At 36.6% G+C, this 25,486-nt stretch overlaps 1 protein-coding gene across 1 annotated transcript in view; it reads left to right on the top strand.

Annotated features, from left to right (window-relative positions):
• SPATA7 (spermatogenesis associated 7) overlaps positions 1–24,264 on the top strand; it is a 36,234-nt gene extending 11,970 nt beyond the window's left edge. The window contains exons 4-12 of the mRNA XM_027908963.1: positions 594–641; positions 10,796–10,926; positions 17,554–18,032; positions 19,036–19,099; positions 19,559–19,629; positions 20,534–20,587; positions 21,833–21,910; positions 23,323–23,380; positions 23,719–24,264. Coding sequence (XP_027764764.1) covers positions 594–641; positions 10,796–10,926; positions 17,554–18,032; positions 19,036–19,099; positions 19,559–19,629; positions 20,534–20,587; positions 21,833–21,910; positions 23,323–23,380; positions 23,719–24,210 — 1,475 coding nt within the window. The 3' untranslated portion in view covers positions 24,211–24,264. The remainder of the gene's footprint in view (positions 1–593; positions 642–10,795; positions 10,927–17,553; positions 18,033–19,035; positions 19,100–19,558; positions 19,630–20,533; positions 20,588–21,832; positions 21,911–23,322; positions 23,381–23,718) is intronic.
• Positions 24,265–25,486: the final 1,222 nt, after the last annotated feature.

Here is a 25,486-nt window from a genome sequence, read left to right as displayed (position 1 = left end):
ACATAACGCACTGAACTGAAAATCGTGGTGACAGTTACAGTGTCAAAGATACAGAATTTATTTTAGGAATGAAGGCAGAAAATTTTCAGTTAAACTCAGACCACTATGTCTTTTTTATAAATTTTTTAATTTCAAAAATTTCATTATCTCTTGTTTTACTGCAATGAATAGTAGTAGCGAGTTTTAAGGACTTTGAAAATCACTCTGTGTGTTTGCAAATGAGAAAATCAAGTTACTGGTAGAGTCCATGCTCACAAATATACTGCTATCTGTCATGTAACATACCCAGTAACATTGGGTATGCAGGTAAACGCCATCAACACAAAATGTACAGAAAACTTGTGTAAGGAATCTTTATTTAAGTGATGATTCTTAATTTAAATATGTGTTTTAACCAAAGAGCTTTATCTTGTAAATTCTCTGACTGTATTAATATCAACCTAATACTTTAAGTGCATAGTAACTATCATGTTTTAAAATAGAGAATTAAATTAGTCTTTGTTATGTATTGGTTTATTGCTGTTTTTTTCTAACTCTCACATATATGAAGTAAATATTGAATCATTCACATTTGGTGTTTTTCTTATTTTTAGCAGCTATAGACTGCTCAGTGCCCAAAAGTAGGCTGACCAGCATCAAATGTAAGTACATGTGATATGTATATTCAGCAAAAACTTCTCTAAAACTTACTTAACAAGAGGCAGAGAAATAAATAGAAGAGTAACAACAGAATATAATAAAGCATTCATGTATCTGCTTGTTTATTCAGCTTTTTGCGTCCTTTTCCAGCTAGTTGTAAGAATCTGCAGCAATTGTAAAACCAGTGATATGGATCCCATCTGTCAGTGATGACTTGTGCTTAGCATGACAGTTAATTTTGCTTAGGATCCTTTTCATCCACACAGTCAGATGAAAATGGAGCACATGAGGAGAATTTTAACATTTTCTCCTGTTGTGTGATATAATGTAAGCTTGAACACTCAAGAAGAGAGCATACTAGTGCCAGGTAAAGAGGAATTTTGGGAATGTGGGCACTTGGGAACCAGGGCTGAAATTTCTTGTTCCCTTGTGCAGAAAACAGAGCCAATCACAATCACGCAGCCTGGATTAAACTGCTGTTAATTTTCTGCAAGTTGTCTAATTTCTTAACACTGTTTAAAGACACCATCACTGTAGCCTTACTTCATTGCGTTAGCCAAAGCACAGTACTTTCAAGTAATTGATTTATGAATAACTAAATTAATATATATGTTAAAGTGAATAAATAGCTGTTTCAGTGTCAAAGGTATATTTCTGTTATCTATCTGTCTTTCATGCAGTTAGAAAAAGTTCTTCGTTCTCCACTTTCATGTCAGTTACAACTGCTGAGGTACTGGAGAAAACTGAAGTATTCTTTTAGGATGGAAAGTTAAATGTTCTAGTGACTGAATACTTTGCGGTTAGTATCAAATTCAGTCAAGCCAAAGTGATACTACCGTGTAAAAGTATCAAAACTAACTAAGATATCAATCATCCTTTTGGCAGGAAGACTCAATTTCGTTAGCACTTTTTTCAGTACTTGTGCATAAAGAGTTGAGACTGAATTAAGCAATGAGCTGCACCAGGATCAAAGATGTTATGTGGGCTTGCCTTCTGCTTTCAAAAGGTGCAGCACAAGTAGTAACAGTATTGCAGGGATATTCAAAGCCTCTGATTGCAGTAGGAATTTCAGATTACCTGTTCTGCAGAGTCATCTGAAAAATGCCTTCTTTCTCATGCTCCACCTCTACTTAGCTTTGCTTTGAAACAAGTATGAAAATAGAGAATATTTACAGCTCTGTGTTTCTGTAATGAAAACCTCATGTAGCTTTTCTTTCTGCATCTGCTAGAATCTTTCTTAGGTTCCCTAATAAACAATTAGTCTTCCATACCTTTTCATATCTTGGGTTTTTCTCAACACCAACAAAAGCCTGTTTATTTTAGAGTTTTCTGTCTTCACAGATAAAATGCTTCTGAGCTGATAGGTTGTGTGATTCACACTGGAATGAGTTTCCTTGAATAATGAGTTCATTTTGGGAGACAGCGACAGTGCCTTAACTTTAATAGATATTTGTCCTGACACTTGCAGGTGTGCTCCGAGTGAGGAAATTTCCATTTTAGATGGCAAGGCTTTGTGCAACACATTTCTCTTCCAGTTCATCCTACTCAGACTGCTGTCTGACTATGTACCTCTGTCCTGGTCACAGACAGAACATTAATCTTCTGTACAGAGTGTGATGGAAACATTCCACCGTTGTTCCTGCTTTTGTTTTTACTCATCTATTTGGTAAAACTGGTACACTAAATTCTTGCTAAAGAACAAGCTGCTACTACTGTATTTTATCTTATTAGAACATGCATACAGTCAGCACAGCCCTAGAAGATGTTTCTTATTCATGAAAGAAAAAGCCCTTGAAGATGGGGGGGGGCAAATAAAACCTTTTATTACAAAAAAAATTCCTTGATTTACCTACAGTTATTCTAGCTTAAGACTTGTGAGTGCTAATTCTTACTCAGTTGGAATATATTATATTCCCAAAATAAACCTGGCTCCTAAAGTGAAACTGAACATCGTAGCTAAGGATTTGGATCCTAGTCAGTAGCACAGGATTCATTTGCAAGAAATATTGAATTCTTGGTCTCGCAGAACTGAGTATCCATCATGGTTAGATGGATACTCCTTTTATCCTTAGATTTAGCTCAGTTCTAACATACAGTTTGCTTCCTTGATGTTCTGCTCTGGAAAAACTGCAGAATTAACAAGTGAAAATGAATTTAATAGTTTTTTAAATCTGTTTAACAAAGCAATAAATAATGTTGTATTTTTTTTCCCCTAGAAGGGGCTTCTCAAGACAATATTGTGTCTCTGCGTCACTTCTTAGGTTTCATTTTTTGAGGTGCTTCATGTTCCCTAATAAAAATTAGAGTGCCAAGTTAGAGATCTAAGTAATAAAGTAAACTTACGTAAACAATAGAATTTTTATTAGAATATTCCTCAGTGTAGTGTTTTACTTTGCAGTGTGGGCATCTTCAGAGTTTATTTGTCCTCCTTGAGCTTCCTACTCAAGATAGGACTTCTGCCAACACTAGATCAGTCAGAAAGGTCTTGGAAACCTCCAGGGATGGAGATTCTGCACCCTGAGAAAGCTCTTCCACTGTCACAGTATTTGTGGGTGTAAAAGGTTTTTTCCATGTGTCCGATTCAAACACTCAGGACTGCAACTAAACTTACTTGAAAGCATTTATCTTGGCAATTCCAGTTTTAAAAGGCAAATTTTAGATGGTGGATTGTAAGGGTTATAGATGCCATAGCTTAAATTGTTGTTCCATGATGGTCAGTGGCAAAAGTGTCTCAACTGCAACAGATAGGTCCAGGGTTTTCATGTGTGCATTTGTACCAGATACTGAAGATTATCTTCTCTTAACAAAAGCCTTTGAGGATTTCTATCGCTACTCAATGTGTGTACTCAGTGTAACTGGTATTTTTTTTTCTGACCTGCTTCTTTCACATGTTGTTCCATCTGACTGAGATGACTTTGCAGATATGAAACTCTGCCATGCAGGCTGAAATTTGTGCAGAGAAATCAAAGGGATAATACTATAGGACACATCTATTTTCAAATTCATCATTACCAGTCCCATTGTCTTCAAGGTATTTAAGGTTAAGACTACACCTTGTTCAGTATCTGCAGTATTCTTATAAACTTCAGATGTTTAGAATTAAACTGAAAACCATTTCATTTCATACCTAAAATTAGAGTGGTTGCATTTTTTGCTACAGTTCTGTGCGTGGTTCATGAAGAACTACATTATTTCTGTACTGTAATAATAGTGCAACCAAATGTTACATGTTCAGGTGTTAAGCTCAGTGCAACATATCATTTGTAGAGTTCTCCTCTGGAGAATAATTTTTCTTCCTCTGCCTTTTGTGAAACAGATTAATGTGGAGATGATGGCCAGTAGCTCAGAGAGTACGAGTGTTGAAAATGTGCTGAGGAAGAAAAGTAATGGAAAAGAATTGTTTGGAATATTTTCAAAACAATTGCTATTTTCTTGCTGGAGATGGAACAGATAATTTATCCTGGCTCAGTTGCAACTTCAGTGTGACTGAATGTCAGCGGTATCTCTGTAGTGTCACTGAGTATGAGGGGTTTACAGCTCTATTCCCCCAGTAGTTCTGTGCCTGTCATTGCTTCAACTGAAGCATAGTATTAACTTTTTTATTTTTGTATTCCTTGTCTTACTACTTATTGCATCCCAAATAAGTTTGCTGTTTCCCCTGTACTTCAAAAGAGATTTGGGCAGGGACATAAATTTTCAATTTGAAATTAATAGCATAGAGTTACAAAACAGAATTCCCACAGATAGTGTTAAAAAACATCCCCTGAAAATGTGCTTCATGTACTGCTAAAATAGCAGGTGAGTATTTCCCTTTGGGGTTGTTGCCATGAATCAGTCATTAGTGTTTAAGAATTAAACATGATATTGTAGTTGGCATTCTTCCTGGACATCTGAATGTGTTCTGTCCTTAAAGTGGATTTAGTTTCCACTGTTCTTTTCCTGGTATCGTAGCTGGCAGCAAAGTAGGCAAGGTGCCATGCCCCTGGGCTAGCAGTGAGCATGTCCCTGTGTATTAGATCAGTCTTATTGACTTAAAATAGTTGTTAGAATGTGAAACTTCTTGAAATGTGAAACTTCTATGTTCAGAATTACTCCAAGCATGTTGATTGATACCAGTGGCCATTAGAAGTCTGTGGTTGTGGAATTTGTGCCAAAAAACTTGACAAAAGCTATGCCAAGTAAGACAGCTGCTGCTACACATGCCTGGTTTCTAACGGTACTAACTTTTCAACCCATGTGTTCAGAGGTTTTTCCACAGGGCATATTGATAGTACAGACTGAACCCAGTGATTAGTGAGCTTGGGAATGCAGGTCTCTTTGATACTGGGGTGGGGGAGAAGAAGAAGGGAAAAAAGTATTCTGAGAAGTTACCCACCATAAATCTATTTTAGCCTGATGGAACTTGATTACTTGAAGGGAGGGTGGTGAGAGATAAGGAAAGACAGCAGTTCAAACAGACCAGTGATGTTGTTTTCCTACTCTTTGAGGAGTTAGATTCACACAGAAATACCAAGAAATGCATGATATTATGTAATTCTGTATTTAAATCTTAATTTTTCATGTGAGCACAATATATAGCTGTCTACCCTTTACACTACGAAAAGCAGAGATCTGTGAAAAGCTGTCTTACATGTTTTGTTGTCGCTGCTGTTTTACAGGAAGCTTTCATAAAATCTCCCTATCTTTTTTTTCTGTTGAGTCTTGTCCTTACATATGTATTTCTTAAAATAAAAGTTATAAGCAACTAATATAAGCTCTTTAAAGTCAAACGCTCAGATAATTGTAATGTTTGTGTTTTCAGAGTTCAAGTTTGTCTTTGGAAAAATGTTCTAGTATATTTATCAAGTCTGAATTTTTGGAGAGCAGGAAAACCCATTGGGCAAAAAAATCTTTATGAAACTGTAGTTCTATCTGGAGTGATTGTACTTTCTTTTCTTTCAGAAGTTGTTTACTTTAAAGTTTCTTCTATAGAAAAGTTTTATTTTTTTTTTTTATGAGAAGTAATTTTAGATATGTTGATCAAAAATACATTTTTCACAGAGTTTGCAGTTGTAAAAAGACATCAGATCATCTAGTCTGACATCCTGAGTTGAGCGGACCAAAAATTCCATCCAGTTGTGCTCAACAGGTATACTGAATGTGGTAAATAAAGCACATAAACAATAAAGGCCCGAAGTCTTGACTTGTAAAGGTCAAGAAATAGAGAAAACATCATTTCCTTTTGTAGATGTTTCAGTAGTTAATCATTATTATTACTGAAAATGTGTCCCTTATTTTTAATTGAATTTTCCCAGCTTTACCGTCTGTCTGTGGATGGAGAGAGTTGCTGTTTTTATACCATTTTCCATTACTGAGGATCACAAAATAGCTATAGCATAGCAGAGAACAAGAATAAAATGATGCATTCTGTTTATTCCTGGCTTCATCTCAGTACAGTGTGTATAAATTGTCCTTGGAGGCTGCCCTAGGAGTACCTTGAGACAAAAATCACTGTCCAAGCCCACCTAAGCCAGATGGACCTCTCTCTAGGGTATGCAAATAGAGGTTTACCTGGGCAGGCCTAGAAGTCTTCCACAGGATTGGTGCAGGGTTCCACAGTGTCAGTGTAGTAGACCGTTGACGGTGCTCTTCACGCAGCTGACAGATGTATACAGGGGATGTCTGGTCGATGAGGACCCCATATGAGGTCTGAGGTGGATGGATTTGGGATAATCCTGTGGTTCTAGCCTCTCTTGAAATGCCTGTGAAGGATTTATGTCTCACTGTTAGGCTTTATATCCAAGCATTAGCAGTGACCAAATTTTGCCGTTAGTAGCTTTGCCAAGCAGTGTCACATTTATGAAGTATATACCCTCATGCAGATATTACTTTCTGTTTGATACAAGCAAATCTTTAGTAGCAAGTCTTTAATAAATACTTTGTCACCCTTTTTTGTGGTGATTCCTCCCTTACTTGATGAAACACTGCTACTGATAATGGATGTGAAGAAGTTATCTCTTAGAGTTAAGAAAATTAAAACTTCTGTGTTAAGAAATTTAGATTGAGACTTGTGAGAAACCCAAACTTCATAGCCAATGACAAAATTCAGTTTGCATTTCGTGAGATCTGACCCTGTATGCTTAAGTCATGGTGTATTGGGGGTTTGTGTAGAGCTAGGAAACTGATAATAAAAATTCTTAAGGAAGAATTTGATGTGCTAAACGCTGCAGTTATGGTTGCTGTAGGCACTTCAAGCTCAGCAGAAATGATGTTTATATGGTTTATTTGAAAAGAATTCAAAAGGGACATAATAACCAGAAGTGTGTTACTGCAAAAATGTCTTATATAAAAACACAATGGAGAAATGCTCAGTACTGGGTAATTCTTTCGGGATACATTGTTCTGCAAGCCCAACTCAATTTAAATCTAACTTAATATTTCATGGTCTGCCATGGGTTATTTACATCAGAAATGAAATAACTTGAAGGTTAACTGCCAGCTGTACTGTGATATGACATATGATAAATGTAGGGATTGGAAATTCAGAGCAGAGGACAAATTCCAAATCATACTGTTCTTCTAAGTGCAGAGCTTTCAAGCTGACTAGGACTGTGGTATGCATGATTAGTTTGTTTCTTCCACGTTTATGGCATTTGTTTTATAACCCTGTGCATGTCCAGAAATAATGCTGCAGCTTAGGCTTAAGGAAAAAAGAATCAAGCCTATGGAGTGAGTGTTCTAATAGGGAAATAAAGCTTTAAGGATCACTGATTTGAAGTGAGAGTATTTGCCTAGGCTGAAGTGTTCCTTCTCTGACAGATTGATCAGTATTTAATAACTATCTCATCATGGGGAATGCTACAGTTTAACTTCTAAAATTCATGGTCTTTCTTGAGCTTCCTCTCACTGGCAACAAAATCAAGAGAACAGATTCATGGAGTGGATGCAGTAAGTTACAGAATCTAGTTTCACAGACTGAATTTATCTGATACACAAAAATCAATACTTTTTGTATTTTAATACATTTTCTCTTACTATACGTCTTTGTGGTGGTTTTGAGCACTGTAGTTAATGAGATATAATTAGTCTAAAAGTCTCTAATAAGTCTTTTAAAGGGACTCTATTTGGATCTTTAAACTGTATTTCTTTATTCCTCAACATTTAGTTTTCCCTTTTTAAAGAGATGAAAAATAACCCAATGGTTTTTCTTTTTTTTCCTTTTTTTGTCACAAGGTACTTATCATGATGTACTTTTCCCATTTTTAACTCTACATGTGTGTTATGTTTCTGGAGGCAATGTTCAGTAAAAGTTACTTGCAGTGAAATTATTAAGTATCAGTTAAAAAGTGCATTTGATGTTTACTTCCCACTAGTCTATGACAGTATGCCAAGGACACACTTGTCAAATTTAGTTTATTAACCTCTCTGAAAGCTGAAGAAGCTGTATCTGTAATTGATTTGAAGCAGAAGATACCTTAAACGGTGAGCAACATTTCCAGTTAACAGATAAATCTCCCTTTTAAAACTGCATATTTCTTCTTGAATGCTGGTCTCATTCTTTCTGGGTTTAATACACTCACATTGCAGGAGAAGTAGTTATGTATGACAGCTGTAAGTATCTTCAACGCCCATCAGTTTTAATATTGTAATTAGTGCCTCAAAGATCCAGGCAAATTTTCTCTGTGGCTAAAATCAAATGTGCAGACTGGATTCTTTGGTTCCTCTTGGGTAACGGACATGTGAAATAAGGGGAGGTAGGCCATGTACATGTCTTCACACTTGTCTATGTCACTTGCTGACTGCCCCAAGGCTGTCCTAACTTACCTCCAGCTGCCTGTTTACATCTACATTAACTCTTTTTAAGAAGGATTTCTCTATCTTGCTTTGCTGGATTCACAGTTCCTAGCTTTTACATCTGATCTAGCCCGAAAATTCATAATTTGGCAGTAAGACAGATATACTTCTGGGATTTTCTGACATTCTGTTTTGCATATGTGTGTGCTGCCTTTCAGTATGCATGAGTGGCTTTATGGCTTTTGGAACAAACTTAATGGATTAGCTGAGCTAAGCTCACTAAATTGCGGGTGCGAGGAAAAGACATTACATTTGCCATGTAGGTGATAGTAGTCCCAGTGGGTCATTCTGACCCAAAGATAGCCTTAGCTGGGATACTTACTGTTCTTTCATTCTTTATTCTTGGGCATAAGCCATGCTTTGGGTAAAAAGAGTCCCAACATACAGTCCTAGAGGAGGTTTTTTGTAGCTTTGAATGCCAGTAGTAAAGGCAGAATCTGTGTGTGTACATCAAATTTCAGACTTCATCCTGTAAAGAGCAGAATATTCTGTTTTGCAATAATATTCACAGTGCTTTGCACTTTACCCAGACACTCCTGTTAAGCCATGTTATGCAGGTGGAACATGCAGTAAAGTGATAAAGCTTGTCTTGTCTCAGGCAAACCCACTTTTCACCTAAGCACCTGAGTGTAAGGAACTTGCAGGCTCAGGCACCTGCTTGCACTTACCTATACTTCTGTGTGATTTGCATTTTTGCTTTGTAGAGCTCTCATTCATGCATATTTTTTCCCTAGATACCCATTCGATACACATCAGCCATCACCACTTTACCTGGGCAGTAGGCAAAACATGAGTTTTTACAGCTCCCATGCATGTGCATACACAGACACAGTGTATTGGCCCAGGATAAGTCATTATTTACCTCAAGCATATGAAACTTCTAACCTGAAGCTAATATTTGAGGGCTTGTCTGTATCTTTTAAGACAAATGCAGTTAGAAATAATAGTAATTTAGAACAGGCATATAATAAAAATTCAGAGTAGGAAGAAAATATTCAGCTTAAATTATTTAATAGTACAGTATATTTTGTCCTTCTGTTACAAGGTGTATTTTTAATTCAGAGTTGTATATGTCACATTTTTAACTTCAGCTAATATTTTTCCAGTAATAAAAGCAACTTCATATTGTAAGTACTCTAATAGCATGTGCTGGATTAATCAATAAAATGAGTACATGTACTTAAATATTTCCTGGAGATTAACATGTGTGTAGAGTACATGTACACAGATGAATACATTTTAAAGGTTGATTAAATGTCCTCAGATTGCTGTAGGTCTCAGCTGTCTAGAAAAATGTACCACAGCAATCTATTAAGTTATTTACATTTCCATGCATTAAGTATAGTAGTGTATGTGAAGATTGGGGTCTAGCAGAATGCGATATAATTACATTATGAAACCAAAGAAGAAATTCTGAAAGGCCTTTCTATGTGTCTGATCAAATAAACCATTCATATACTCGGGTGTGTGTTAAGTGACTGAGAAATGTGGTCAGGAGTTAAAACAGGTTTCATTGAGCAAACAGACATTAAAAGTGTGCTTGGACTTGATGATCTTGGAGGTTTTTACCAGCTGAAATGATTCTATGATAGATATGTGACACCTAGGTGCTCACAATATAAAAAACTTTGGACTGCAAGATAGAAGATGTAGGTGACTGGTTTAGCTGACTTGTACACAGAAAACTTATCCATCTTTTGGGCTTCTTTATCTGGTGGCATCTGACTTATCTTCTGAAACTGCAGATGGGGTCTTGGACTGCAGACCAGTGTAGACTGATAAAAATTCCCCCATCCTGATCTGACAGTGGCCCTTTGAGACTTTTCCTGAATTTTTTATGTTCTTGACATGAACTTGCTTGTTTTGCCCTGGGTTTCTGTATTTGGGAGACTACTCCGTGCTGTTAGCATGGATTTTTTGTGTGTCAAATTTGCTAACAATAAACAGGTTTTTTTCTGAAATCCTGGATGAGAGTATAGTCAAAAGAGTTCTAGCTGTAAAAAACTGATAGCAAGCTTGTAAGTTTTTGAGCAGAGTGCTCTACTAGCAATTCTGATCTTGGAATTCCTCTATGCTGGTGTTCATTGTGAGATAAGGATACTTCAGGAAAGCTAAGGCACAGCTTCAGCTACCAGCATACTCTTCATTATTTTTATTCCAAGAATAGACATAAATTTTATAATTGCCTTGTGCTGGAAGTGGAATGTATCTCAATAGTCTGACTTAACTGAGCCATTGGAAACCACTATGATGTTTTCAAATCACTTAGAAAAAAAAGAACGTATTTCAGTTTGGATCTAACAATTTTTGTCTCTTCCCTAAGTTGCCGACCAGCAAAGAAGAGAGAAACTGAAAAAGAAGATAGCCAGGTGTGAAGAGAAAATGTGTGTGTGTGAAACTGTCTCCCGCTCCAGCTCAAGAGACAGCAGAAGGCTGCCAGCCTCTTTTGGAAAGGTAGATATTTTAAGTTTGTTAAGTAGATACTATCATATACTTGCCTTCCATAGCAACAGCTGATCACTGCTCTGCAGCAGCTCTAGAGTGAGGGCTGGAATATTTCACGCAGCAGAAAATAGACAGCTGTGAGCTCCATATATTCTAACCCTTGTATTACATACAGTAATCCCCCTGCCTCTCCTGCCCTGTTTGTCTCTCCTGAAGAGCCTATAACTGTCTGACAGGGCACTCCAGTCACAGATCTCATCCCACCAGCTTTCACTTATGCTAGTCATGTCCAGTCTCTGAGACTGGGCCAAAACTTCCAGCTCCTCTTGTTTGTTCCTTTTGCTGCGGGCATTGGTGTAGCAACATTTCATATGTGATACATTGTAGCCAATACCTTGTGAAGTAGATTGAGGGATCCCCTAAGTGCTCCTTTTCTCAAGTTTTGACACACAATTTTGTGTCACTGACACCAGTGAGTCATTAAGTGCAAACTGTAACTGAGCCTTCTGGTAGAAGGGCAGGCAGTGGAAGTAATTGGGCTGTCATACCTTCATGCTAAAAATGAAACCCTGTTTAAACTTTATTTTATTTGCCAATGTATACATTGATTTCTTTGTTCATACACCAGGGGAGAGTTCCTCTATTCCAATCATTAGATGTCCTTTAATGTATGGTGAGGAAGAATTAGACGTGCTAATTGTATTTCTGTAGCCATCAGCCTATATTACTGATAAGTGACAGCTGGAAAACAAATTCCTATTGCCTGATAAAGCATATGATGTAGAGGATTTTTCCAGTAATCATATTATATTGCTGGTGCAGTTAGGAAAAAGCTGAATATATGTCCTCTGCTTGTGGAACTGCTCCAAAAATTCTTTTGTTGAATTAGGACATTTTGGGTTGGGGTGAGGGTCAGCACAAATTTGAAGCAGTCAACCTTGGAATACCCTGGGTTTCCAAGAAGATAAAGGCAAGAGAAGAATGTGGTCCTTTGCTTAATAAACATCTTACAAGATAAGAATAACATATATATGTATATAAAGATATAATAACACTTGTCATTCTGACAGTGTTAATGGCTGACTAGATTGTAGGCTAAATATGTGCTAACCAGCTTTGATGTATGCACCTGACTTCCTGTTTTCAAATGGCTTCATTCATTAGCATTCGCTTTTTATCTATTCTGTCGAGTCTGGTGCCTTTATTTCATCATTTTCATTTCTTGCATACCTGCATTTATTACTATTTAATGCTGCAGTAGAGCACAGGATCAGTTTTCAGTTGAGACTCTGCTTTGTGCCTGTTAAAACCAAAAAGAAATAAAAATAATTTCGCTAAACTATGTAATAAATGTTATAAATATCTTCAAATCTGTGTGATTTAGTGTATTTTGCTATACACTGAGCTAACTATGAAACTGAATGGTTGTAATGTGTCTTGAGCATGACTGGCCTGCTCTTTGTTTTTTACAAGGGTTTAAATCCACAGTGAATCCAGAACAGTGAATTCTTTACCTATATATGTAGTTATAAATGTAAAGTTACTGTAATGTGAGAATCTACTACGATATGTAGTGAACAGAGAAAGTTATTTCTGTAGTGCTTACTAGACTTCATTACCAGCTTTTTGAAATAATCAGTGATTGTCATCCAAGAGTATTTTGATTAGAGATAAAAAAATTGCATCCAGAGCCGTGGGTTAAGATGTGATAAAAGTTTATGGTGCATCATGAATTTCTCTACTTCTAGCAGAAGACGTAAGTGAGAAGCTAAGGAACAGGCTTGTTCTCAAATGGCAGAATAAAGCAGCCTTCGGATCTGTGGGACTGCTAGAACCTAAATTACTTAGACAACAGTAGTGTACCTCTCACAGCGCAGTAGAAGGACAAGGAGGCATAAGATGCCCTGGGGACAGCTGTACTTTTCTTCTGCTCCTCTCTTTCCATGGAGTGTAATAATGATGATTGACACCATGTGTGAAAGTTAATCAAAATAGGACCTTAAATTACAGATGCAGATGCTGAAAGGGCTGCTAAATTTGTGGTTGTGTCTCTTTGTAAATATGTAATTTTTAAGCAAGTATTTAGAGACTTAATTAGACAAATACTGTGACATTTATGCATACTAAAATCCTTAGATTTTTAATTTTATTTCTTCTATACAAACTGATGTGGGTTTTGAAACGTTCATCTGAGTTATTCAGCAGGTCAAATTGGATGAAACTCAATGTGATTTACCACTGAAGCAAAAAAACCTGAATTGAGCTGGCCACAAGTAAAATCTGTGATTTGAACAACTTGGCATTTCATATCCCATGTTCAAGTAATCCTATTAATAGGCATTTCTGGCTGCTAATGATGTTTTAAAAGAAATTAATCCATGCCAAAAGTCAATTGAAGGAAGGATACTTCACAGGAGTATCTCTTTTAACTGTTTGAAGTATGGATACCATTGCCTTGACATTTCAAGATCCCTTTCAGTCTGTTTTTTGAGACTTTTTTGTTTTCTGAAGAATTAGTTAGGACCATCTGCTTGTGCATATGAAATACAGATTGCAAAACACCATTAACTGTTTCTAGTCTCTCTTGTTAAATTTTTATGCAACATACATGTATGGCTATGTGAAATGCCTACTCAAATGCTTTACATTTGAAGATTTATTATACTGTTATGTTATTAACAGTCTGAAGATATACTGGACTCGAATTAGTTCTGTCAGCATGAGAGATGTGACTAAACAAAGCAGAAAAACCTGAGCATCAAAGAGTTGTTTTCATCAGGAATGTTCAGTACAGATTTCCTTTCAGGCTTCATAGTGACAATCACCTCTCATGGCGGTTACTTGAATTAATAAATTTCCATATGCACATTCAGTAATACCTCTTATTAATAATACCACAGTATTTGATGAAAGTAGGAACCTACCACATTATACATACACACACACATGCACAAAAGGAAAGAGCGTAACAGGAACATAGTTTCAAAAGAGAAGAATAGTTATTATCTATGCCAGTATACCAACTGATTGTATTCACAGAGGGTCCGATTAGTTCACATATTTGTGTGAGTTTTCTCTCTTGACTTTCTCAATTTGTAACTAATTACCAAAGTGAGATAAAGGGAACAGATGACATGCAAGGGTTTTATGACAGCAACATTTCTAAAGGCAGCTTGTGGTTTCCTACAGGAGACCTTTTCTCTGTCCATGCATTGGAGAGCAGGCATTCAACCTGCTTACAGCAATATGTAAGGGGCTTATAAATGGAGCTGTCTCAAGTTAAAAGAATCAGACATTTATTTCAAAATAGCAGCTTCTGTATCTTGGCAGTGCAGTTCTTAAAGCATCTCTTCGATCTCATTTTATGATGGTAGATGAACTATTCTATTGGAAGACCTTTTCATACAAGAACAAGTTAATTTCAGGATTTAAATTCATCTTAGTGTAACTTCAGTGACCCAGTGAAAGCTGCCTTGGACCTTTTATGTGAAAAACGATTTGGCAAGGTTTTTCTTCAAAGTTTGGTTTTTATAAGGCAGCTGATACTGCAGTGGCTTTTGAGTTGAGAAACTAAACTTTCTTTTAGAAAGTAAAAGTAACTTCCAGAGAAATCTGGATTCTTTCTCTGTGTTACTACTTTTGCCCCACAGATGACAGCAGTATGCTTTGATCTGTTTTTACTGAATTTTCTCTTCCACTGGGTCCATAAAGATTCAGATGTCCTCTCTATACAAGCATGGTGCAAGCACTATTCAATTTACCCAAGTTTTGTGACTAATAAAATCAAAACATAAGTATGTACTTTTTGAAACCTTTTAAAGGAGTTGCTGAAATGTATCATCAAGTAAATTTGTATCTTTGAAAACAAAGTACAGTTGCTTGAATCAATAGAATAGGAACATATTTGAATCATAGAAAAGGAACAGCAAGATATGAGTCAAGATTTTTTACTCCAAATTACAGTAGTTTTAGTTCTTGATGTTTCTGATATCTAAAGCTATGATATTACTGTGGAATAGTTTTTTAATTGTATCTGAAGAATAAAATGAAATATATTTTAATTACTGTGCTACTGTATATTTGTAGGCATGTTTTTGTCTTCCTTTTTATTTTTTTTTTTGTTTCCTACCTAAACATCTGATGGTTTTATAGATAATAGCCTAGAGAAGAAATTGAACATACTTGCTTACACTTTACTTGCCTGTAGCAACACAGGTGTACAAATAATCTTCTGAAGGTTTGGAGATAAATTGCAGGCAAACAGCATTCTCTGGCACTCCTTAAAATCTTTTTGAAGTCACCAACATAGTTCCTTGTTCCTGATGTTGTTTCTTTTTGTATTTGAAGGCAAAACTTCCTAGTTTAGGCAGTGAAGTTCTACCGCAGGATGGGGACTTTGAAAGATTTTCTTCTTTCTCAGTACTTGAATGAGGACATCTCACAACTGACACAAATACAGCTTAGGGTTCCAGTTCTCTCTAGTCCCTTGGTCTCTTCTACTTACAAAACGTTTGAGGAGGAAAAGAAAAGAACTGCCCTAAGCCTCCTCATATGTAAGGAATGCTTAAATTTAGGATATTGCTGTATCAATCCTGTAACTTTGTCTTGGTTTAGAAACAGCTCAGCTGCTTCTGAGGAATAGATCGTGTCACTTTCATGAGGTGTAGTTGAGTAATGGGCCAATATCACTTCATATCTTTTCTTAGTTACTGTTTTGCATAAGGCAGGGAACCAGTCATCATATGCTCAGAAATACTTCTACAATCTGATTTATATTGCAGCTCCGTGAACTAATTTAGTCATAGAGTAAAAAATTTACAGGAAAAAATAGGCTGCTTATAATATACAGTGAAGGATATGGAATTAGCTTTTCAAAACATCTATATAGGTGGATTCTGAAACTTTCCAGTCTTATCTGTTTTCTATAGTGCTGAGCTACCATTGCAAGTACTTTGTATGCAAACAATCACACTGGTAAGCCTCATTATACTGCTTGCTAAGGCATTTGTTTGGCATTGTAACTGCATGTTCTCAGTTCAGCATTTAATTTTGCTGTAGTAGTAAAATAAAGTTGGCTCACACCATCAAGAAGAGCTAATTTTGCTTCAGCTAACTAAAAAATAGGTCTGTGCATTAGGCATCAGCAGCTGTGGATATTGGGGTACTGGAATAGTGTAGATAGGTCTTACTGATGTGAGAGAAAATAGCTGTGAAGAAAATATATGGTATGACAGCAGTGTGATCTGTGACTTAATTTTCATGGTAAAATACCTGCATTTTTCATATTCCTCTAAATGATGTTTACTATATGCCACAAGATGTATATTCATCATATTTGAGCTTTAATTTAAAATATTAAGTGTTCGGTAAAAATCTCAGTTGGCCTTAGAAATCGAATCTTCTTAGGAAACACCTCTACTTGTATACATTCTCTTAAATCTTATAGCACTTCGTTGCTGCTGATTTGGACCTATATGAACTACCTAAGTGTAAGGAAAGTATAATAATGATTTCAAAAAGATAGCTGTTGGTTTTGAATTGGATTTTCTCAGTTGTTGTTTTCTTTTAGTTATTTTGCCTTGCATTTTACTGATTGTATGGTACAGCAGTGAGATTTTCCAGAATAATACTATCCTCAACTTATGTCCCTCACTGCTGCAGTGTAAGCACTGTCTTCGGGAGTTGTGGTGCCAGTTAGTTTAAGTGCACACAATGTGAGTCGTCTCTTCTCCATCATACAGTTGTGTGTAACAGAATTTCATAGTTATACATGTGGTTGAAATAAATTAATTTATAGAAAAATTTGTTTTCTGATAGGCTTCTGGCTTAATCTTCTAGTTCTGCAGAATGCCTGCCCTTGGAGATTGTAAAATATCACACATAATTTTCCCTGACTGACAGAATAGTCAGTGGGTGGCTCTATAATAGGTAGGAAAGGAATATACAACAGCTGTTTTGGTAAGATGCTTTCTAACTTTTCAGAAACATTGTAAAGCACATTTACGAGTTTGTGTACCCTGTCTAGGTATTTATGCTTTGAAGTTGCAAATTTTTCAAAATTTTCTCTATGACAGAAATAAAATTTCTATTTAATTTTTCTCTCTCATTTAACAAAAAATAATAAATCTTAAGATGCCACATAGAGTTAGTTGTGTTTCTGTACTACTTGTCTCTACCACAGTATCATAATACAATTCAGTAATAATGTTGAATTTTTAAGCATGGGATAATTATGAGTAATGTCTACCTTACCTTCCCTGGGGTGATATGAACAGAGCATACCCAGATAAAATAATTTGCTTCGGTGCAATGAATCCTTGACTTCTAAAAATATATTGAGCCTTTGGACTAAAATGATTAAACTCTTGGTTTGATGTAGCCATCAATATTTTGTAACAGAGCACCAATGTCTTGCTACTGAAGCAAACCATTTGCTTATTATTCTCTTATTTCCTGCGACTGGGTTTTAAAATCTGTTAGTACTGGGGCTGCTCCGAAACCAGTTTCATATTACAATAACTGGAAGTTCTTACACAGAAAATACCTCCAAGTTGGTAACAAAAATAGTGGGAGTACCATCCTGAGCAAAGTTGGTGACTTGCAAAGCAATCAAATGTTGTTTTATTTTTTTTCTAGAGTTTCATTGAAGAGGAAGATAAGGATGATTTCTTGCCCTGTGCTGGCCAGACACAGGACCTATTTCGACCACTGTCTCCTTATGGCGAGCATGGCTTGGTTCACACCAATACAGTAAAATATGCCACAAAATGCTCTCGGAATACATCTAGGGCATCTTACTCAAACTCAAGTATCACTACATCAAGGCCACCAAGAAACCACTCTGGACTTTCATGTAGTTGCTCCACTGATAGTTTTGTGAGCACTAGTCATTCCCAGAGATGTCAAAGAAGCAGTCCCAAAGTATGCAGTGGGGATCTTCTAGAGAGGCACTCTGAATACTTCACTAAGAGCAGAAAACCTTTTACTCCACGCACCTTAATATCAGATGCGAAATCTTTCCTGTCACAGTACAGATATTACACTCCTGCTCGAAGGAAAAAGAAGAATCCCCGCAAGCAGCATGTGGAAGTTCAGACACAGACTGATGTGATCAGGTACAGAGATTGAAACTCTATTTTGAAACTCCAGAATTTAGATGTTATCACAGCAGTATCTTCATAAAAGCAGCATGTTTTGCTCTTATTTACATTTATATTAAACCAGACTAATTGTTCTGAAGTTATTATAGATATGCTGTAGCAAAAGCTAAGGAGGAACTGGTTTCATCTATACAAATTGGAAATAAAGTGCTGCTAAATTCAAACTGTGGGATCTTACATCTGCTGGTGATAGTCATTCGCTCTCTCTTCCCTAGGCTCGCTCTGGTGTATAGTTGTGCTTTCTGTCTTGTTAAGAATTAACCAGTAAGCATGCAAGCAGTTCCCCACTGTTGTCCCTGTATTCTCATACTTTCCAGTTTGTTAATTAATACATCATGCAAAGATCCTTTTTTAAACTCTTGAATGAAGCTCTTCATTGTCTTTTTATGACTTGAATTTAAACACCTTCAGATATACCTTATATGAAATATTTTAAACAAAATTAGTGTCCTTTTCTTAGCAAATTGAACAGTTTTGATTAAGTTTTAGTTTTACTGATACTACCTCCTAAAGAGAAATCTTTTCCCTTTTCTGTTCTTAGTGCCTGCATGTCTAACTCTGGTTTTGTCATAGAACAAATTAGGAATTTTCTAAGACTAGAATTATGATAGCTTCAGCGCCATGTTACAACTGTTGATTTTCTGGCTGGGTGTCATCTGTATTCCTAGTGCACTTTTAATTTTAAGATCATCTCCATTCTTAATTCTGAACAATTATTTTGGATAATTTAGCTATCCCCTGTCAATATGCAGTGAAATTATGGAGTTGGATCACCTGTGAGTGGCTATTCAATTTAGCTTTATTATGTGAATGAAAGTCTTGCAGAAATTTTCTAAACTGTCCAGTACTAGGTTCTGTTCAGACTGACTGGAAATTTCCACAGTGGCACTGGTATTCTTATCCTGCATATTTTTAAAGTAGCTGACTTGGAAATCTAATATCTTTCTAAATTTTATAGGTTTTCTTGTGCAGACACAGTGTCTGGGGGAAAAGTTATGACTGAACAGCAGAAGATAGTGCAGGTAATAATACATCTATCAGTCATCTGGGTACTCTTAACCACACCCCTCACACCATCACTATGGGGTATGTACTTCATTGCTGCCTCAGCAGTATACAGCTGATTTAGGTTTTGTTTTCTGTATTGCCATGAGATTAGTTAGTTCTGTAGAGGAGAAAGAGTTTCAGAAGAATGAGTGGAAACAGTAAGAAAAAAATAGAGGCACATGAGGAGATATCTTGATTTTTTTTTTAAATTGTTTCTATAAGTGCACTATCAAATATCTGTTAAGTTCATAGATAACTGGTACATGACTTTTCAGCAAAAGAAGGTGTGCCTTTTGTGTGTTCACCCAGAGTTTCTCAGAAAAGACATAAAATCTTTAGGGCTGCTAATCACAGAGAGTTATTATATTCATTTTAATGATAACATTTGCCATGTATTTGCACTGATAATAAAGATTTTAACCTCTGTGTTGTAGGCTGAAGATAGAAGATATACTGCGGATGAGCCTGACAGAGAAATAGATGCTTGTCCATGCGCCATCTTAAGGTGCCTGATTTACAGCAGGAAGGAATATTTGAAGTGTTCCTCCTTGCTTCCTATACAGCTGGTCCTTGGGCCATAATCCTTCACTACCATTTCTCTGTATAAGTTCCTTCTCGCAGAACTTCTGTTTGGTTGGGTTTTTTTACATAAATGGCCCAACTTCAAAATTCATTACTTTCTTATGGCAAAGTTCCACTGGGAAGCCAATTAAAAAAGAGAGCTCTAAAATACATGAGTATTTTCGTCAGAAGTGAGAGTGATGACACGTTAATACAACTACTAGTTCTGTACATCTGAGCTCACACAGTAACTAAATACTGGATTGGTATTCCAATTGGTATTTCCCTTTAAGAAAAAGTGTCTGCAGGCATGCAGCCTTTTGCATCTACAATATGTGAGAATTGTAGACCAGAAGTATTTCCCACATCTTTTTCTGAAAACATAACACTGAGATTTAGAATATTGCTGCAAAAGCAGTGTTGGAAATCAGGCCAGAACCTAAGGGCTCTGAGCTGATTCTCCTCATTGCTGACCTAAGTGTCTGCCTGACTCACTGATTTGCTCTCTGCCCTTTTCATACAAAGGCATTTTTATCTGAAGAAAATAATGTACTCTGAGTTAAAAAAGCACTCTTATGAACAGTGGAGGTCAAATAGCATCTGAAGCAGCACTGAGGTCTTTTGAGCACTGCATCTAGTGAGGTGTTGTAATACTCTTGAATCATAGTCTTTCAGGCTTCAGTGTAAGCAATGGATTTTGCTCCTGGAGCAGGGTTTGCGGGTGTTCTGTTGGGTTTTTTTCCAAGGGGAATTGGCACAGCATGGCTCCAGAAGAAAATTAAATGCAAGGTAGTACAAAGGGAGTTTAAAATGTTGTTCTCTTTCTTGCCCTCCAATTTTCTGATTAGAGAGACATCGTTGAATTCTCAGAAGTCTTCACCAAGGAAGACTGTTGAGGCTCAGTAAGTAAGCTTAAACCATTTTTCTGCTCATTTACAACATCAAACTAAAAGCTTTCCTCAAAACTGATGAACTTGAAACAGTAAATGAGGACTCAGAATAAACTTCTTCACAATTTGCAGAGTTGATATTACTATGAATTTTTATTAAATACTTTAAAATTTTTATGTGAAACTAAAAATGAAGAAAAACCATTATATTTTTAGAAGAAGGATAGACTTCTCTTCTTGTACAGTGACTATGGTTTAACTTTCCATTTCTGATTTGGTCTGTAATCTCTGAAGCAAATATTGGCAAATAAAATACCAAATTGAAGGGCATTCTTACCACATTTCTGCACTGAAATTTGATGAGAATTAGAAGATGTATGAGTTATATTCGTCCAATGCTTTATCAAGTGGCCTTGGAGAAGACACTTAATTCTTTGTGCTTTTGGACAGGATTGTTCCTGTCTAACTTTAAGCATACAATATCAAAGATCAGTTAGAGATATCTTTCTTGAGGGAACTAAGCCATGCAAGATGTATTCCCTTTTTTTCTCTTTGTTAAGGCTGAAGGATGATTCAGTAGAGTTTGGTTGGATACTTTGGGAGATTTCAAAAGATGCTGTGAAAGAGAAACAGCACTGAAATATTTTCTTTTGGGGTTTTCTTTCTTGTTGTTTTTCAAGCAGAACTCCACATTTAGAGAGTCTCCTATTTAGAGCAATTGGCATCAACAAGGCTTTAAGAGGAATCAAAATAGAAATAAATTTGTTCCAAGAGGTGAAAGTCACATCTCACACTAAAAAGATTTTGTACATCAAAGAGATATGTTTGAAAGGAGTGGAGGCTGTCAAATAAGCACTTAAAATTTTCTGAATTTCCATTTAGGACTAGCAACTTTCAGCCACAGTCAGATTCTCTAGAAGCTCCTTTGGAAACCTTTACCCAGAGCATCAAACTGCAATTGTACAATTTCTTCCCAGTTAGCCCCCCCTTTCTTCTTGAGTGCAAAGCAGGTTCTGAATGCTTTACAGGATTTGCTGATTCCCTCATTCAGGATCTCTGCTAAATTATATCACCTTTCTAACAGTCTCATATTTTGCAGATTTAGTTTATCCTGATAAACTTATCATTTATGAAAAATAGCAGCTGCTACAATCTTTTTAATGGCCTTTCCCATGAAGATGATTTGACCTACTACTTTGTGTCATATATGTCTCTTTTGTGAAACATTTGACATTTGGTTTTCTATTCTCCCTGCAGAGAAGAGGAGCTTTTATATTTAACTTTCATTGAAGATGTAACAAATGAAATTCTTAGCCTTGGCCTATTTTCTAACAGGTAGGTTACCACTGTTTTCATTTTTGTAACGCCGTGTCAGAAACACATGGACTCAGTAAGAAAGGTGATTAGTAGTCATTTCTTTGCCTTTAAGAGTATATATACACAGTTGCCCCTTGCTTTTCTTTTGTTTCCTTTTCTGTTTTGCTTTGTGTAAGAAAGGGGAGCTATGAAATACCTTTGGGTCATCTAATTTGATCTGCTGCTATATACCATGAGATCAAAGCTTCTGTTAGACACTGACCTGGAACCATAGGTGGAATAATGCTAAGAAGAGATCATTTCACTCTGCAGCATCTCTTTTGCTAAATTAACTGAGTTACTAATCTTTCACACAACAAATCCATCTCCCTTCTTTTCTTATTCCTGTTCCAGTATAAGTTCAGTCTTCAACATGGGTTGCCAGGATTATATTCTGGTTTAGATAAAGGTTTACCAGCTGCTAAATCAGATTTTTTTCAATAATTAAACAATAAATGTATTTGAATGGTACTCCTAAATTCTTTTCCATATTGGTTCTTTCTGATAAAGAGCTCTCAGTTTATGTGAAAAACCCTGCAGTATTTCTGGTAAAGAATTTTAAGCCATCTTTGTAATTGCACATTCAAAGCAGTCTAATTTCATAATATTCTGATCTTGCTCTGGGTTGGTAATTTCCCTAGCTGTTTCTCTAGTCTATTCTCTCTTTTTTTTTTTTTTTAATTCTCATGTCATGGCTATCAGTAAGAATGCTGAGTATAGTAAGTAAAAAAATTGGAAAATTTGGAGAGCAGTCTTCCTCTGGCTCCTTTTTACAGTCATGTTGTCTTCCCTTAATACCCTTCTTGCACTATTTTTTTTTAATAGTTTCTAATGTAAGCTAGATTAAATTCACTTGACTTCCTGGAATTCTGTTCCAGTGACTGTGTACTTTAGTTGTCACAGAACACTTTCTCTGCAGATTTTTTTTTTTCTCATTCTACTTAAGAAATGGAAGAGAACTCTCAGGACTGAGGACTTTTCTCTGGATTTTTTTTTTTACCATAGCTGGATTTTACTCTCTCCTTCTGTTTACTCATGTGTATGTCAGCCACTGTGGTGGAACTAAGAGATTTTGGATACTTTAGCACACCAGAGAACCACCACTGGAATGTTAGCATCTCCCACCATATCGACCCAATATACCAAACACGCACAGAGTTGTGCTGCAAATCACCCTGTGGTTACCACCTGCTGCCCAAAGCTGGGTCTGCTTGCTGAGCACATGTCCAGTGGGTTACCAACTACAGGTTTGTTGCAGAGCGTAGTTGAAACAGTCTTAGTGGTCCCATTCAGCTAAGAAATGAAAATAAAAAAACTATAGTCAATAATTTATGCAGATCTGTTTAAAGTTGGTTTTATTGCTATGCAATAATTTGATCTTTCATTTGTAGGGTTCTGGAACGACTGTTTGAGTGCCATATAGAAGAAAATAAACACCGTTTGGATGAGGTAGGTGCTGTCCCTGTAACAGTCTCTCTCTCTGCATATGACTTAGGTGACGTTTCCAAAGTGTACTGGTAGTTGTGAGGATAAAGGTATCAGAACTCTCAGTGGGAAGCCTCTTTCTCCATAAACAAGATTTTCAGACTCATGGATCTTGGCAGATCAAGGAGTCACAGGCACAGTGACAAAAAAGGACAATATTCAGCTGAGTTTGGTGACACTCACTCTGTGATTCAGTCACTTTATAGCGAGCAGCCTCTGTTTCCTTCTGTCAGAATTAAGCCCTGAGATGAGCAGCGCTCAGGGGCTGGAGAAGTGTCACTCTTTTCTTTCCTTAACCCCAGGCCAAAATGCGTCACATGTTGGATGTGCTGAAAAGAGACCTCGGCTACGGCCCCGACAGCGAGGCAGAGCAAATCCAGGACGGCTGTGAAGGCTTTGACTCACTGGATCTGCAAGAGTTTGATACTGTGGAAGAGCTCGACTTTACCAGTAAAGGTCACAGGGTAAGAAAAGCCACAGAAAGTGAAGAGTTCTTAGAGACCATGGACTTATCATTAAAGGAACCAAATGAATGTGAATCACCATTATGCAGGGAAATGTCAAAGGTGACACAGAGCATGGAGGACTTTTCGGAAGACATGGCAGAAATTATGGATGCTGGGAGAGAGTTTGATTCTTGTGTGAAATCTGAAGAACACATAGACACTTCACCCACATGTGAGGCAACGTTAAACTTGATTTCTTGTGACAGTGATTTGGAAGTCAGTAAGGAACTTGATGATCTTGAGGAAAGCTTTGCAGAGGCCCTTCAGATCTCACGTGATTATTTGTAATAGTAACCAAAACTGAAACAGGAATAAAGCTGTGGTGAACTGCCATTTGTCAAATAGAAGTAAATTATTTATTTTCAATTCATTTCTGTTTAAATATTGCTAAGATCTCTCTAGCAGGATACTATTAATTGGGCATTAATTAATCTCTGTGTTAATGTAGACTCAGAAGGGTCAGTTACCAAAAGAATTTTGTGTATTTTGCCTATAATTGTACAACTCGGAACAAACTTTTGAGAATACTAAAATTAGATTTATATTTTTAAAAGCTGTAAGTTATAAAATATTTATTGTTTTAAATAAATTAATTGCTAGTGCAGTTGTGTTCCTGCTATAAAGATCCAAGATTTTGTAGCCTGTAAGAATTCAACAGCTTAACATCAATTTAACATCAAACAAATGTCCTCTTCCAGAATGGACAAACAATTCCAGAATGTAGTGCACTATGTTGGCACTCACAGAACACTACAAATGAAAAATCAAATTATTTCACAGGAAGAAAACCAACTTTAACGGAGCTACATAAATAACTGACTGTAGTTTTTAATTTTCATTTCTTAGCTGAAGGGGACCACTAAGTCAGTTCAGTCTCTCACACTGATGACAACCATGGCATAGCATTCTGCATCAAGCTTTGGTTTTGGAAAAAGATTTAGTTGGGTAGTGTTTGATGACTTGGACTATGTAGTCGAAGATACGTCAAACACTTCGTACAGCAAGTGGAGAAAAGGTGGTGGATTTTATGGTTAAAGTTTAAATTGGAGTTATAACATGCATTGCACAAAATCAGCCCAAATTTCATTGTTTGATTAAAGAGAGTACAGCTATTTCCTGGCATTCATCATTCATGTTACTGCAGAATGAGCTTAACAGGTTTTGGGGAGATGCTGGCAAGTTATATTGTCTTGCTCTAGGTGAGGAACTGTAAGAAGCCTTAGGAACTGGATAAGGCCTGTTCCCTAGTATCTTTTAGTGTTGGTTTTAACCTTTTTCCATCAAGGACAAGCCCAAGTTGCACCAGTTCATACATAACAGGCACCACTTGCCTTTCCTGTGCCTCATGAGCATCTACTACAGACTTGATTCCCTAAGTGAGATGACCAATTACAGCTGGAAGTGGCTCCAATAGACACAGACCACTGCTTCACTTATGAAGCATAAACTTTGGGCAAAAAAAAAGAAATCTCTGAAGAAGTCTAGGAAAAGCCAGCAAGACAAAACCAACATTTCCAGCACAATAATCAGCACTGCAGTGCAGAACATAATTCCCCAAAAATGC

The sequence above is a fragment of the Empidonax traillii genome, unplaced genomic scaffold (assembly GCF_003031625.1).
Source record: "Empidonax traillii isolate 1590-97213 ecotype Southwest subspecies unplaced genomic scaffold, ASM303162v1 scaffold1896:size82818, whole genome shotgun sequence".
NCBI classification, from domain to species: Eukaryota; Metazoa; Chordata; class Aves; order Passeriformes; family Tyrannidae; genus Empidonax; species Empidonax traillii.
The sequence above is the reverse complement of the archived record's forward strand: the minus strand, read 5'-3'. Positions and strand labels throughout refer to the sequence as shown.